Source organism: Haliotis rufescens, unplaced genomic scaffold (assembly GCF_023055435.1).
Source record: "Haliotis rufescens isolate VD_foot unplaced genomic scaffold, xgHalRufe1.0.p SCAF_1, whole genome shotgun sequence".
Taxonomy (NCBI): Eukaryota; Metazoa; Mollusca; class Gastropoda; order Lepetellida; family Haliotidae; genus Haliotis; species Haliotis rufescens.
In genome coordinates, this window is record NW_025963779.1 from 37616039 (window position 1) to 37633060 (window position 17022).

The 17022-nt window shown below is 38.4% G+C and overlaps 1 protein-coding gene across 16 annotated transcripts in view; it reads left to right on the plus strand.

Annotated features, from left to right (window-relative positions):
- The window catches only part of LOC124135719 (amyloid-beta A4 precursor protein-binding family A member 2-like), a 164544-nt gene that overhangs the window by 80237 nt on the left and 67285 nt on the right, over positions 1–17022 (plus strand). For 14 of the 16 annotated variants that reach the window (XM_048396016.1, XM_046501206.2, XM_048396026.1 and 11 more), the window contains 3 exons: positions 19–54; positions 4359–4445; positions 6153–6317. In XM_048396016.1, the coding sequence (XP_048251973.1) occupies positions 19–54; positions 4359–4445; positions 6153–6317 (288 nt within the window). Of the gene's footprint in view, positions 1–18; positions 55–514; positions 548–4358; positions 4446–6152; positions 6318–17022 lie in introns of all 16 variants that reach the window. The other 2 variants (XM_048396021.1, XM_048396029.1) reach the window with 2 other exon arrangements.

Consider the following 17022-nt stretch of genomic DNA (forward strand, 5'->3'; position numbering starts at 1 on the left):
TGTCAACTTCATCTTCAGACCTTGGGCAGTTTGCATTTTGGTGAAAAATATCAGGTAGTTTGAAAAACCCACCATTGTTTTGTATTCTCCCATTTCCCTTTGTCTATGTTTTCTGTACGTCTTGCTACATTTTGCCAGATCTACAGTTTGCTAATCATGTCATGTGCCTGTGTGTTTGTTATCACATCCTGCAAAATGTATTTTATATCATGCAATTCCAGTGTATGACATTCAATGTCACTTTTCTTCCTTCACGAAAAATTGTAAGTTTTCATAATATATTATTCAAAATCTCATGTTTAATTTTTAGCCACATTTTCGAATATATTTGGATGTACATAATACCACCTGTTACATGTTTATGAAAAAATGTATGAACTGTCATTTTCATATTCAATTTTAAATGTTTCGGTGACTTTGGATTCTGTCTCTGGACCTCAGTAAAACACATTCTCATGATTATTCAATGCTCTATGAATATACATAATGTCTTTCTTTGTTTCCTCATAAATAGCTTAACACTGTAGATGAACTAAATGAAGTTAAGGTAAAATATGAAACTATTACTACACCAAATATCCACTGAACTGTAAGAGTGTGGGGAATCAGGTGCATTAGCTTGTGTCCATCTGGTATCGTCATGTGAAGTCATTCTTCTTACATTTTTATAAGATATCCCAGAAACTCAGGAAGTAAATATGTCATGATCATCCTTGTTCATTTCTTCATGAAAAGGCATGGAACATTCTTGAAAATTCTTCAGATGCATATCAACCTATTTTGAAAGTGATCAACCTGGAAATTCTTTCAAAGCAACGAACAGTTCAATGGATAATTTGTTTTGAAACACACTTTCCTTCTTTGCTTCAATTACATTCATCTTAAATGAAACCATTTGCAAGCTCTTATTACCAAGTTGATATCTCTTTCCATTTCGTTAATAAGTGGTTTAGTCAAAGTCAGTGTGCTGCAACGTAGTTCATAAGATTGAATGCATCACATGTGTGTGGTGTTGCTGATGTTGCAAGGATGTGACACATGTTGTTGAGGATGGTTGCGCACACAAACACAGTTTGACACTGAAGAACTTAAACCTCCTGGCATGAAAGTGATGTCAATCTGACCAATAGCGTGGCCACAATGGCTGCTACATATGGATTTGTTTGTGTGATCCCTGGAACTCACTCTGCCACTTTGGTCCCAGGAAAACTCTCAGCTGAGTCATGGCTGATTATGTCCGACATGCTACTCTGTGATGCTTAACTAATGACCATTGCTTTTTCTTGCTCAAGCTGCAGGCCACATTGTGAAGCTATATAGTAATAATAACAATGTTCACTTGATCTGTCACTCAATAATATTTGCAATCCACAAGCTGTCATAGCTACTGTTACGCTTGTTTTGCTTGTTGTTTTTCATGAAAGGATTATGATGCTGAAGACAACTTCATCATAAAATGTAATCTCATGCATCCATTATGAAGTGAATTTTACTGCATTGGTACTTTTAAGTTTGATATGTGTCATCTTGATTCCTTGTCAGTTTGTATCACTGTTGACTATATACCCCAGCCTTCTTGAAACAATAACCGCCTCATTGGCCCAGTGGTAGAGCCTCCGTCCGGAGAGTGGAAGGTTGGGGGTTCAATACCAAAAAACGTTTAAAAATGGTACTTGTTGTTATCCTGCCTGGCGCTCAGCATTAAGAAGCTAAAACAAGGACTGGTCGGCTAGGAGTCAGTATACTGTGTCTGAGTGGGGTAGTCATGTCACACTGCGGCATGGTATCTCAGTGGGCTTGCACTAGTCCAGACTAGCACTTAATACCACACAGACCAATACCTGGGATTGAAGATATTGCAGTGTATTTAAAACTGAAATGAAATTCAGTGCTGCCTGCACACTTCCACACAAAACATTCTCAGCAGCAGGATGTTGGGTGACGTACAGGCAGGGTAATGTCACATAAGGCAGAGAGAAGCCACCACCAACCATTAGTGTAAATTGATCAATGATTAGTCCATTATGGAAACAGCTACAGGTGGTATTAAGTCAAGTGATATTTGATTACCACTGGAATTAGATCTTGAACCTAGAATTGCCATGTTGTTTGGACAGAATAAACTAACTTTGAAGCAAGCTAAGTGTAATGCTGGTGATGCAAGGTGGTCGTGGAGATGGTGGCAGATATCACATAGCTCCAGAAAAGAAGCACATTGCACTTTGAAAGTTCTCAAGTTTATTAGTAAACCAGCATTTACCCTTTCCTTCAACAGTGTTTTTGTAATCGAAAGAATTCATCAAAGAATCACATGACTGCCGTATTTGTAAAGAATATTTGTTAACTCCACCATAAACAGTTATTACCGACTAAGGGCACTTCTTCCAAGATGAATGAAGAAAATATGGACCTCATTTGCACACTTCCTGTAACATTTCTAACCCGAAAGCAAATATCAAAATTGATCAACTAGTTACTTGAAAAACAAAGATTTATATGTGAAAACAACATTCTGCAGAAAATATAGCACCTGCTTGACCAGTTTTGTTGTGGACAATGAAATTGACAAATGTGTAATTATCCTATTAGAGTTTGACTCTCAGCCAATTTACCATGTACTTTCAGAGTTTCTCAGTAAAAACACAAAAGCACCTGCAATTTCTTGGAATAATTTAAAGCTTTACAGAAATACAGTAATCAACATCGTTGCTCTGCTGGGTTAGAAATATATGGTTGTGATGTGCAGTTGGCATGGTAGAAAGCAGCATGATTGATTATCCCCTTAGCCTGTCCCCCCCGCACAGTGTAATTGACATCCTGTGTGCAGTTGCCTATCACTTGCATGTCAATCATCAGGGCGTAATGTACAACTGACATCACATTTTTTACAAAGGAATTTAATGCTTTAATTTTGATAACATTTTGCAAAACCTTAATATTTTGTGTTTACAGCTCTTAAATTATTCATTAAGCAATTATTGAGTTTGAGATGTAAAAAAGAAAATTTGAATCAATAACTTTGTTTGAATGAATGTGTGTGCATCCCTCATGATGAAGAACTGACCGAGTCGGCATATTTTTATATGAATCCTGAAATTTGGGGCAGATTCCTATCATATTGCTTCCAAATTTAATACCAGATTTGTATTTTGAAAGCATATTTATATGACAAGAACAAAAACATAATATCAACAACATTGATAACTTTGTGATTTATATTGAATCTAGACGAAATGGCTTGTTTAATTGAGAAATGTAAGATATCATGAAAAAACAGTTTGAGGTTTTCTTGATGATTGTGCCTGAAAAAGTTAATGATGTTTGATAATTTTGATGACTTTTTTAGTGAATGATTTACACACAGTTAATCTTTGCTGGCTCTTTCTTTCATTTTGGAGTCATTGTTTGACGAGCAGTGTAATTGCAACTGGAGCATGTTCATTATCAACCTTCATGTTAAGACCGCCATCTTTGGGGAATTTGTATCAGATTATTGAGATTAAGCTCTTGTATAACAGGGCATTATGAATTTGATATAATGAAGTTTTGATTATTGTTTTCTTTTCACCTTTTCACATACAATCTCATTTAAATTTGATGCAACGATTTGATACACTCTCCATCAAAAGGAGATGCATTGGAGGATGCATGGCATGAACTTTTTAACAGTCATTCAGCATGGAAACTACAAAATTCTCAGAACAAGAAGGCAAAGCATTTGTCATAGCATATTACTTTGTCTCAAACCAGAATTATACAGGCAGTTCTGAATGGAACAAAAATAAGGGCTGTGCTGTGTATATTATTGTGGATACTATGTACACCTTATCATTTCTCAGTGCCATGGCATATTCATGCAAAAGGGTTCACTACACATTTGTGATCTGTGTGGGTTTTTCTTTTGATCAAGATTTTTTAATTGAAATGGTAAAGAAATAAAGCTTAATTTTTTTAGAAAGCTGACATCTCATTGACTCAAGAACTGACATCCTTTGTTTTGATTGGGTGGTTAAAGTTCACTCAGGGTTTCCCCTGACAGACCTTCAGTTAAGGATTTGTCAGGTCTGGATGAGGAGATGTATACAATCAGATGTAAATTTAATGAGATTGCATGTGATAATGATTTTAACAAGCCACAACTCTGTCCATAAAGGCAATTTCCTAACCTGCATTTTGACAGTGATGAATCTTATTTCCTTTCAGTGACAGCATACAGCAGTGAAGACCTGCTTTTTCTGACATTTGATTGCTTCTTTCCAGTAGCTGGGCCTAGAGGCCACTGAACCCACCTTGACTTCGTACCCCACTGTGTCTGTTTGACTGCTCCTGTATGTGACTGACTTTGATCCCTATTCCAGGCCCCTGAAGGGGAGAACCAGCCCAGCACTGATGTGGATCTGTTTGTGTCCACTGAGAAGATCATGGTCCTCAACACCGATCTGCAGGTCAGTTCATTCCACTAACACGTGGGGATTTGGGGTTAGAATCGGTCTCCAGAAACCTATACTTGTCATAAGAGGCTTAATAGACTGGGTGATCAGGCTAGGTGACTTGGTTGAATATGTGTCATTGTACACTGATGTGGATCGTTACTCACAATATTAATCGCACATAAAGGTCTGACACAATGGAGTTTAGCTGTATATCTAACTTTGCTGATCAAAATGATCTCACACATACTCAGTCCCTCCTATTTTAAGATTCAATGTACATTATGAGTATACATGTACTAGGAAGTTTGAACATCAATTTTCCATGTATGAAAGTGATGAATGACCGACTGACAGAACCTTCTGTTATCGGTGTATTTGAAAACAGTCAAAGAACGTATCTTGCAGGACTAATGACAGAATCTATCATCTCCTTCCTTGAGGACAATTTAGGCATAACTTTCCAAAGTACATATTGTGATGAAGATATATTTCCATGGGTTATATGTATCTTACAAAGAGACTCCCCTAAATAAAACTGCACTGCCATGTAATTTTGTAACTATGAACAAAACAAATCTTACTGAAAGAGGAAGGATAGGCCATTACCTGAAATTTGTAAACTAAGTTTTACTTCTTGAAAACAACTTTTGGCTTATTTTCTCCCAAGCAATTATTGTTCTTCTTTATAATGGCTTTAAATAGCCTTTGCCTTACTCAAGCCATTCAGTCACAGGTCAGCCTTCTGCAGCAATTTCCGATAAAACATATCACTGACACTCATGTAATTTGCTCTCTCTTCTTGCACGCTGCAAGGTTTCCCAAAGAATAGTTGTAATTGTGACCAAGTCAGGTCATTTTGTCCCTGAAACAGAAGCCCTGAAACCATGTAAGCCAACACCCTTGTTTACTGCAGGCTGAAGAAGTGTCCATCTAGGTATTGAGCTGGACACAATGGTTGGGATTGTGCTCTGTGGTCTATTATCGTCCTGAAACCCTATTCTTCAATCGGGGGACCTGTGTACTGTCCTGACAGTTTTCACACGCCTAGTCTGACATTTCTACATTACTGTCAGTGATTAGTTCCAAAGTAACATGTTGTGTAATATATTGCCCTTAACTTGACGTGGATGGTTGGTTAGTAGATGTGAATGTCTTGTTATCTTCTTAAACGAGAAAATGAAATGAGGTTAGCCCCAACCATGGTGAGCATTAAGTTACAGCCTGATTTTTCTAAAAGTGGATTGAAATAGTAAAAAGAAAAGTAGATTGTATGATGATGAGATCATTAGGACAAAGATTATCACATTAAAAACTATTATGATAATAATAATCATAAAAGATATGACCCCAGAAGATCCGGTTAGAACCCATGCTTGCCGTTACAGGCGACTATGCTTGTCGTAGGAGGATCGGGTGGTCAGACTAACTGACTTGATTGATTCATGTCCCCAATTGCGCAGATTGATGCTCATGACATCATTCACTGGATTATCTGGTCCAGACTTGATTATTTACAGACCGCCAACATACAGCTAGAATATTGCTGATTGGTCATTTAACAACCAGCAAATTAACAAACAAACAAACGTGAAGGATATGATGAAAGTTGTGATGATTATTATTGTGGTCATATTGTGTACAGTACAGGTGATGATGAAAAACTTTATGACATCACAATACTGATTATGATTAGTCTTAAGATCTTGTTATGTTCTTCAGGAAATAATGATGGACCACTCATTACGAACGATATCCTATATTGCGGATATCGGTGATATTTTGGTGATAATGGCACGACGTCGCCTCATCACAAGCCCAGATTCAGAGTCTCTACGTAGAAGACGACAGGCAAAGATTCTGTGTCATGTCTTCGAGTCGGACGAGGTAAGTGCTCATCAAATTAGTCCCATTTGCTGTAGAAGCGACACCCTGGAAGAGTGCATGCCAATATCAGGTCCTCATTGATGGACCTGGACGATGCAGAGGAGATGCTTACTTGTTCAGCAGCACATAATCTGGAATACATTCCAGTTTATGGTCTTATCTTCATTACTGAAGGCCATGATAAACTTATGAGATTGTCCTTTCCATCTGCCCCATAGCCAAACTACCTGTCTCATTTGATTTTACAAGCCAATGATGGCCATTCATAAATAGATGAGCCTCAGTCACCAGTCCAGGACATGTCCTGTTCTTTGTTACTGACAATCACCTTAATATGCCTGTACTGTCTGTAAATGTTTAGAACTTCTTCATGAGTTTTTCTTCTGCTGCTTCTGCTGACATCTTCTATTTTAGCAAAAGTCCTGAATATTTAGAGACTATTATTCTTCAACCAGATGAAAGGGCAGGCAACTCCAAAATCTTGCCAGCACGGTCATAACGTTACCTGTCCAATGTCTTCATTTAGCATGGAACCAATTGGGATTATTTCCACTGAATACATTTTTACCAAAACAAAACAGATTTTGATTCTATTTGATGTCACTTTGGCTCCATGTTAAATAAAGACTTGTCCTTGTTTTAATATTTGCATTTTATGGTCATAACAGAATTATGCACACAAATGACCATGAAACATCGTAACATTTGTAAGAAATATTGCCTGTTCCCGGCATACTTTGTGTGGGATCTGTACAAGAATTTTCAAACACATTGCTGACAATTATATTTAATTATTTGATAATAATGCCATGAAAGGCCATGTGCTGCATAAACCAGACTTGAAAGATTATTGCCCACGACCAAAGTGTCTCTTTCTGACATTTTGCTTGTGCAGGATTCATTGGAAGTTATAAGCAGATGCATGGATTACATCAAATGCTGCTCTGTTTTGTCACACAACGTGTGATATGTTTTGCCATGTATTCAGATTAGGATCAGCAGACTTGTGGCATATGCTTCTTCAGATCAGGTTGACCTGGAAACAGCTTCACACTGATCTATGAGTGGTAACTTGGTGATGAACCAAGAAAATGGTGAACTGAATGTGGTTAGAGAGAAAGAACGCCTGAGGGCAAATAGGTATCACAATTCTTGGCTGTGTCACCATGGACAGGTTTTGTCCAGTCACAGCCCCTGTGCAACCGTGAAAGGTCATTAGCAACCCATGCTTGCCATTAAAGGTGACTGCTGGTCGTAAGAAGTGACTAAGGGGAATGGTTGGTCGGGCTTGCTGACTTGGTTGATGTGTTGAACAACAAACAAACAAACAAAACAAACAAACATACAACCCTGTGGAGGGATTCTGGGTCACACTGGGACCCAAGTACCCCATATATGACATCATTATGATTGTTGTAACAATGTTTGGTTTAGCTGAGGTGTGCTCATACCCTGATGACAGCTATAGGTGCTCATACTATCGTCCATCACATGCTCCAAGATGGATGTTCCGCAGGCTGTGGTTATATAACTGGACTATTGCTGATGGCCGTAAAATTTCTTTTTTCATGCATTTAAATGCACACCAGCTATGGAAACTGTTCTTGCTTATCAAGACTGGATGTGCGGTGTGTTCACAGATGGGGCTGTTAGATTGGCCAGGGTATGTAGTGGATGAATTCGTCATACAGGGAAAGTCACAGTAAACTACTTCAAAATTTGAAACAAGATTGCTGGGATGATGATGAAACTTCCAAGTGGGTAAACAGAGAGAGAGAACAACCTGAGACCTGTGTTTCGGCCTTTGTCCCCTCATCAAGTTGACATGCCGTGGTGCAACTGAAATACTGTTACAGTCTCACCCCTACCTAACTCACTCTCACACACCCACACTAATTAGAATATGTTATTCAGAAAATATGTGATATTAAGCACAAATGAAGAGTTTGACATCCTTTTTTATTCTCTGTATAATGTATAATTTCTTAGTTCTTGTTATCTTTCAAGGAAGCCATCTTGCAAGATGTATCCGTGTTGTGAACCCTACTCTTCCCAAGACCTATTCTATATTTTATCAATCACTAAGTATGTGCCCATGACACAAACAGCTTCAAGCACATGTGACTAGTTTTGACAAATGAAACCACTGCTGTGCAAGATAAGAAAGAAGGTCTTTGTTTGAAGTATCTCGCCCATCGCTTTCGATTCAAACAGATGTATTATTACTTATGAATAATACCATATCCTTCTTTTATGTATCTGAAAATGATTAGATTTTCGGATGTCTTAACCTGCATTTCACGAGTGAGTAGACTTAACTTCATGCCTCATCAAGTCTTTGGTACTTATTTGTTGAGAAGATGTGGTGCTGTCAGTTTCTCTTGTTCCTTTATCCTGCCCTGTGTCCCTGTGTTGGGGGAGAGTTAGTTTGCAGGCAGCAGGTGCCTGTCCAGATATGTCAGCCACAATGTTGCTGTGGCTCACCTGGACAAATATACCACAATTCTTGGTTTGATGCGCAGGAGGTTTGAAGGCTACTCTAGTATGAGTTTTCACAATCTGATAAGATATTCACTAGTCCATCATGAGAATTGAAAAATATCTGGCTTATAATGTTTGTTGTGATTGCAATAATTTATAATATTTAATGAGACGGTTGTCAGAAATAACAGTTTGTCATTGAGAAGATACTGAATTTGATTCAATATATTTTTGTGTACATTTGTTCCAAACATATCACATTCATATTTTCTGAATGCAATATGAAATGGGGTACAAGTGTCAGTAAAGTGATCTTGATATTTTTGGCAGTCTACGTCAACTTAAAACCATGAAGTTATGACATTGGGATTATGGTTGGTTGGTTGGTTTGTTGTTTAACACAGCACTCAGTAATATTCCAGCTATATGATGGCAGTCTGTAAATAATCGGGTCTGGACCAGACAATCCAGTGATTGACATCATGAGCATCAATCCATGCAATTGGGATCGATGTCATGCATCAACCAAGTCAGTGAGTCTGAGCACCCGACCCCGTTAGTCGCCTTTTACAACAAGCATAGTCGCCTTTTTACGACAAGCATAGTCGCCTTTTACGGCAAGCATGGGTTGCTGAAGACCTATTCCAACCCGTATCTTCACGGGTCGATTACCACTTGACTTTCATCCCAAATTTTGAACACAGTCACAATCAGCAATATTGTCAGTTTTAGAACTATTTATTTGTAAATGGTAATCCATGCGCTTTGAGGATGACTTGAGTGCTTCAGAAGTTCCCAATCAGGTATTGAAGTTTTCACAAACTTTCTCATCTCCCCTTTGAAATGTAAATAAAATAATTTGATTTTCATTAGTTTCTTGAAGTAAATCCACAAGCATGTACTGTCGGGCATAACTCTCAATTAATTACTCCTTTCTTCAAAAGAAACCGTTCCGCTGTGCTTCCAAGAATCATTTTCCGATGAACAGTCAGGAGAAAGACAGTGAACTGAAACAGTTCCAGTAATAGAATATCTGCGTTTATGTTAACACTTTATTGCAAAATGTTCAATATATTGCCAGCGAAGACACTTTAAGGAAGGCAAAAATTCTTTGTGCTTGCTTTCATAATTGTTGGGTTCATGGTGCAAAAACACAGATTTCAGTGGATATCGATTAAGGAAATTGCATCTCAGCACTTTGTTGGCCCAGTTAGAAATCTCCTGAATGGGAGATCATTTTTGTACTTGAGAAATTGAACCAGAAATGGGGTAATGTGATATGTTTGTGTTACGAAAATGAACTTCTTGAAAAGAATAAGTGTTTAGGGAGATAAGGGATGTTGGGTGCAGAAATTAGTTTCTTTTAGTTGACTTTTATATTGTTAGGGATATTATTGAAGCCAATTAGTGTTAAACTGGACCTTCCTTCGTGTCGGTGTTGACGCAGAAATATTTCACTCCCTGAAAGCTAGGCCATCAGTGTGAGTTAATCATGAAGTGTTGACTCACTTTATTTCTGTTTAATTTACACCAAAATTATATTGAAGAGATCTTCATGTTTTTCTGCTGAGATCTTTCGAAGAGTTTTGATTTGGGTTAGACTATGAATACTTGTTGATCTGTGTGATGTGACTTAATGCTTTTGACAACAAGGAGTGAAGTTTCTCTAACCACATGACAACTGCTGTGGGAAGAAGTGAGGCTTGTTTGTCAGTGTCAGCATGACCCAAATAGCAATAGGACAGATTTCTTTCGTAGATCCAATTGATTAGAAATGAAGCTTTGGGAAATTTTCTTGATCTTGTCAGAGTCATTGAGGTCTAAAATCAGATTGTGGTAATTGGATTGTGCACCTACGTTTCCTGGTTTGTAATCTTGATGTACAGCTAAAGCCATCCATGGCACCACATGGTGTTGTTCAGTATTTTATCACAGTAACTGTCATCATAGAATTTGATTGATTACTGAAAATAAATAATAATTATGATGATGGACTGTGCGGCTTAACAAATCTCCGAACTGTGTGCACAACACACCACTGTCAAAACAGACCAGTGCTCGGTCAAAAGGAACCCTGCACAACAAATTTGATTTCTCTATCTATGTCTATTCTGGAATTAAACAATCCAGATATTTCATATAACCTGTGTAGTGAAGACAAATATTGTAAGGCAGAATTTGAATTTTAAATTTCAAAACTTTCTCTTCTTTAGAAAGCCTAAGGTGTCTGTCTACCTTCAGCTCAATTAACTACCATACACTTTAAAACTCCAGAGGGGAAGGATCTCTCTGTATTTTTCAGACTTAATTAGCATTGAAATTTTTCAACTCCGGTATTTTCCTCTATTTCAGGCAAGAAGGTATGTAAATCTGTGTTTGGCTCACCATCCTGTACCATGTTCCCACTTTATGACAGGGCTTATAAAGACTTGGGTTCCATCCGTTGAATTTCAGCAGGGACAATTTCTTTAGGAACTGCTGTGTATATAAAATGAAATTTTGCATACGTCATTAAAGAATAAATATGTTTATTTAAAAAACCAGCATCCAAAATTTATTTTGGACAGAGTTATGGGTCTTGTTTGATCTTTTGAACAAGATGCACAAGACCCTCAGTGGAGACACTTTTCTCAGAAACCACTAGGGGTACAAGGATGAATATTCTGCATAAATCATTAAGGGCCGGATATATATGTTGAAACACCAGTATAATATTCTACAGAGTTATGTCTTTTGTTTGATGTTTTGGACATGGTGCCCATCATTTTCCAAGAAATCTAAGATTATTTATTTACAATTGTAAGCTTGCAAAGATGTTATGGAAATATGGATGGCTCTGTGTTCTTATTGTTTTGGGGAGTATATGAGTCATGAGCACTGAGCACACGACCTGTTCCACCATCAATAAATAAGAGCGACAGGACCATTTCCACATTCAATAGGAATGTCTGTTAAAAGCAGCGTTAATTGTACGATTCCAACTGTATCATGAGCATGTGTTTCTGATTCACTATCAAATAGTGATAATACCAGGTGTTAACAAATAGGTGAGCATATCTTGCCCCACTGGTGGCACCCATCACAAACACATGCAAAGGCAAGCCAATTGTTCACCTGAAAACAAATTATGATATGATACAAATCAAAATAGGGAATTGCATCGGACATAATTTTTGTCATTGATGCATCAATGGGAGCATGGGGATTGCCACTTTTTGCCGAAATGTCTTACCCCCAAATTTTACATAGATGTTATCAATGAGGACGTCCAGCATTTCATGTATTGCTTTCTCTGTAAACTTCAGAAGGCTTTTGCTTTCATTTCTGGGAAATTGTCCTGAACCTCTGAATATGGATATGTAACTGTATCTGTGGTCACCACGTTTTGTGTCAAAAGCCCCATGGATGAAGGAATGAATAAAACAATCGGTTGTTGGTTATTCTTGGCTAAATGTATGCATCAAAAGAAAAACAGTAATGATTTAGCACAGAGACCATTTTGTTGCATTTGGTTATCAACCCCAAAGCTACTGTAAGTGTGATCAATATTTATCAGTGACAATGGCTGTGCCAAGCCAGGTGAATATTGCACAACCTTAAAGTTTGGGGAGGGAGCTTTGAGAAGATCTTGACTTGTTTCACTGAGTTCTGCATGAAACCAGGAATGGCCATTTCAATATGCAATACATATTTTGGTTACAGTTTTTGTAACTTCAGTGAACAATATCACAACAGTAAGACTACTTTAAAATATCCGAGTTAAGTTGTTGATATTGAGACTGCAGTGACAACCAAGTAGTTGATGGAGTAGGGACCAAATGCATTTAATGATAAGAAACATGGGATAGAGAATATTCATTGCGGGCAATTGATGTTCTATTGACCATTGCTCTGGCTCAAGGAAACAGTTTTAAAATGTTAAGACCCATGCTATTTACTGTTAATTTGATAGAATTGATTCTTGCATGTTAATTACTCCAAGGTCTTAAATTAATGTTTTGAAGAGTTTGACATTTGCATATTTATCCGTGTAATTTGTTACAGTGTAAGTGCAATTGCATGTAAAGAGCTACTTTAAACTATTTTTTTTTCAAATTCTTTTGTGTTACTAAAAAAACATCTTTACTGCAATAGACCTACAATAGCTGTCCAATTTCATTTTTCAACCTGAAGGACAGACTTTTTTGGAGTATGTCTAGACAAGTTTTCTCATGTAACACAATGCTGTTAAGTGAACAAAGTTCTGTTAGTTTCTACAGACAACTTAAAGGACCCAGATTGAAGATGCTTCTTACATGAACACGTTTCCAGCTGTACATTTGAGAAGATATTGCATTGCCAATGTCCAGCCTTGTGTTACCAAAGCCATGCTGGACTGCCACAACGAGCATTCAGTGTCTGCCAACTCTGATAATCAAATCGAGCGGTGAGGCCGTAGATTAGTTTCTACGACTTCCCTTTGTGATTGTCAATTCAGCATACAACCTGGGGATAAACCATTTAATATCCTGAAGCTCTCACAGAAGTGATGGAGAAATTTCCCCCTCTTGACATTCTATTGTCAGTGTTGGCCTAGCTCTTGCCTTACTCCCCACCGAGGTTGGTGGGCCCTGGTGGCCAGAGTTAGGCCTGGCCTTTTTGTTGTTGCAAGGTTGCACTCAAGTAAGAAGAGCCACCAGATGTAGGCCATTTTTGTCTTGTTCATCTTCATCTTTTAAATTCTTTTGTTTTTTTGTGAGAAAATGATGTTTTCTCTGAAGTGTCCTGACTTTTTTTTTTAATTTGGAGGAGCTGAAAAGATCTGTTTTAAGGCTGTTTTTATTGTCTCGTCCATCAGTGAAACCTCTCTCTGAGCCTGTGGAAGATCAAGGATAGCTTGTAAGAAAATTGACAGGATTGTGTTTTCCTGTCCAAAAAACAAGTAGCAGTCAGTCTTCACCAATCTTACAGTAACACTTCATTTACTGTAGGAGTTCATTTTTTCTGTCGTGGAATGTGAGACTCATTTTTAGAAAGAAATTTGGTCTAGTTTGTGTCTTACTTAGTTCATGTAGTTCATGTTTGAGTTTTTCTGGTGACAGGCTGGTGAAAGTCCATCAAGGTTTACAATCTCAGGGTTGTTAAATACACAGTGTACAATCAGTGTTTATTTAAGTAAAGATGTGTAATCAGTCTTTTGGAAGACAAGGCATATACTTAATATTTATTCAGGACAAGATGTTCTATCAGTATTAACTTCATTAGAACTTGGTGTACAGTCTGTTTTTTTAGGAAAAGGTTTTTACTTTATGTTAATTGAGGATTTGGGGTTTAGTGAGTGTTTAGTTTGGGCTAGAATTTTACGTTATGTTTGTTTATTCAGGACAAGGCATTTTCTTGATGTTATTATCATTTGGGGCTATGTGTATACTTGATGTTTGAAGGACTAGGTGTTTACTTTAGGACTAGCTGTTAGTCATGTAAGTTTATACCCGTTTCTTCATTCAACGTCATTTTGTTGGGGAACAAATGTAGCTATGGACTGTCATTCTGCAACAGTCTTTTGGCATTGCTGTATTAAAATGTTTGTGTTTATATATAGTTTACTAGATCAGACTATGCCATACGTTTCAGTTTACTGGTGCCAACCTGCAACCTTTTAAGTAGATTTTACTCCAAGTTGTTTGTCAGTAATATTCCAGCTATATGATGGCCATCTGTAAATAATTGAGTCTCTACCAGACAATCCAGTGATTGACATCATGAGCACTGATCTGTGCAGTTAGGATATAATGACATGCATCATTTGAGTCAGCGAGACAGACATTCCAATCCTGTTTGTCGCCTCTTATGACTAGCATGGGTTGCTGAAAAACAATTCTAACTCGGTTCTTCATGGTTTATGTGTGAAGATCTGGGTAGTTATATTTATCATTATAATTCAAATCAGATCTGGGCGTGAAGATCCGAGAACACTGGCAAAGGAGGTCACATCTCTTTGTGATCAACCAATCACCATCTGAGTGAGAAAAGCATTCAGACAACCATGTTTGATTTCTGTGTCTCAAAAAAGAATGTAATTGTGGAGTTTGGATTGCTAATATTACAGCTGCACTAAGTATATGGACACAGTAAGCTAATCTTAATAATATATTTCCTTTCATCAACAGTCGTTTGGGGGCACGGGTGGCCCAGTCGTCTAAGGCGCCGCGATTCGCTGTGCAGAGTTGCGTCCCTTGGGCACGCCAGAAACCTATGATTGTGGGTTCGAATCCTGGTTCGCCCCGATTATGTTTCTAGGTTTGTCAGCACCATACCCGTGCTCGTGGGTTTCACCGAAGTGGTAAACGTCTGAGACCTGCATCACTTCGGGCTTTCCTCCCACATTAAGCTGACACGCCGCGATATAACTGGAATACTGTTAAAAGCGGCGTTAAACCCAACTCACTCACTCACTCACTCAACAGTCGTTTGATGCAGTGTATTTACCTCTTGCCCTTGTGACCTCGAAGGTCCCCTTGTTTGTTTGAAAGCAATCTCTCGGTGTGTTTTGACAGAATAATGGCCATGGAAGAAGCATGTCCTTGAGTGAGGGAAGGAGAAGAAAACATGAGCATCTGAGAGGACAATTATGTTTGCTGTTGGTGACTTAAAGGTCAAAATTAAAGTGAAAAAAACAAACCTGCTAGTTCTTGAAGATAAAAGTGTCATTTTACCAATTCGGAATAAACAAGATTCCTAGAAATCAGAACTGTATCCCTCAAATTAAGAGAAACACCCTTTTGAAACATATCCTCTTTACTGCCAAGCCTGCAGCGTTTACTCTGATTCCTTAACAAAGTGGCTCTCTCATGCTTTCCCAAGGCGAACACCATGTCTTTCTGCGGAAGGAAGTGCCCTGATGTTTCAGTGGGAATGCAGACATTATGTCTTTAGGGCATCCTGTCTTCTCATGTCTCGTTTGGCCCCTCCATCCATTTATTCCAGTTGTGTTGATTTTATATCATTGATTCAGTGGAAAGAGAAGTTTCTGTTTTTCCCACAGATGCCCTGTGATTTCTGACAGTGTGTGTAACTGGGAAACCTTCCGAATACAGATTCAGTCTTGGGCTCCTCATACACCTGTACATGGTCATCAGATCCCATGGCTGGTCATATCAGTTTGGAAATTAGATTCTGTTTGAACAACATTGAACTTCTAAAACTGAAGCAACTACCTATTCATTTGGGGGCGACCCGTGAAGATTCCAGTGTAGAATAGGTCTTCAACAACCCATGCTTGCCGTAAAAGGCGACTATGCTTGTCGTAAAAGGCGAATAACGGGATCGGGTGGTCAGGCTCCCTGACTTGGTTGATGCATGTCATCAATCCCAATTGCGTGGATCGATGCTCATGATATCAATCACTGGATTGTCTGGTCCAGATTCGATTATTTACAGACCGCCGTCATATAGCTGGAATATGAGTGCGGCGTTAAACAACAAACAAACCAAACCAAAACCATAAGGGGGCACTCTTTTAAACTGTTATTTTTATGCTCACAAACACCACCAGTTGATCTTGATTGCTTTGTGAATAGTTTGTAAATTTTGACATTAAGAATACATATTTGGAACCCACAAACACTGGAAAATTGCCAATGATTGGTACATCATTGCACCAACAGGGAACATTGGCTCCAAGGTGATAGCTAACGTAAACATAAATTTTCTAAGGCAAAGATGATTGCTGAAACAATGTCAGTCTTGAATGGTTTATCTATATCCTCGCCCTTATTCCTGTAATTTCCCTGTCAGAAAAAAACAACCTCCTGTCAAACAGGGAAGAATCGGCATTCTTTAGAGAGCCTGGCTCTGCCAGCATCTTCACGTTGATACATTAACATTAACTAATACATAAATAACAAGAAGGAGTATTTTTGTGAATATAAACTGAAGTTTTGAATTTTAGCAAACATTTCAGCATGTACTCAACTACACATTTCCAGAAGCTTGTTCATGTACTGTTGTCTGAAGAGAAGTTTCAGTTCTTGTGCAGGCTGTGAAAGAATGTGGGCAGAGCATCTGCCGGAAACAACCGAGCAGCCAGGATTGGACCTGTGCTTGTCATTAGAGCTGAGGCAGAGGACCGGGTGGTTGCTGTGTGTGACCTGTCTGAGTGTGTCCTCGGCGTGGAACATTAGAACCCTTGCAGATCATTGGCTTGCCTGGCCTGGCCTGGCCCACCCTGGATGCCACAGGGACA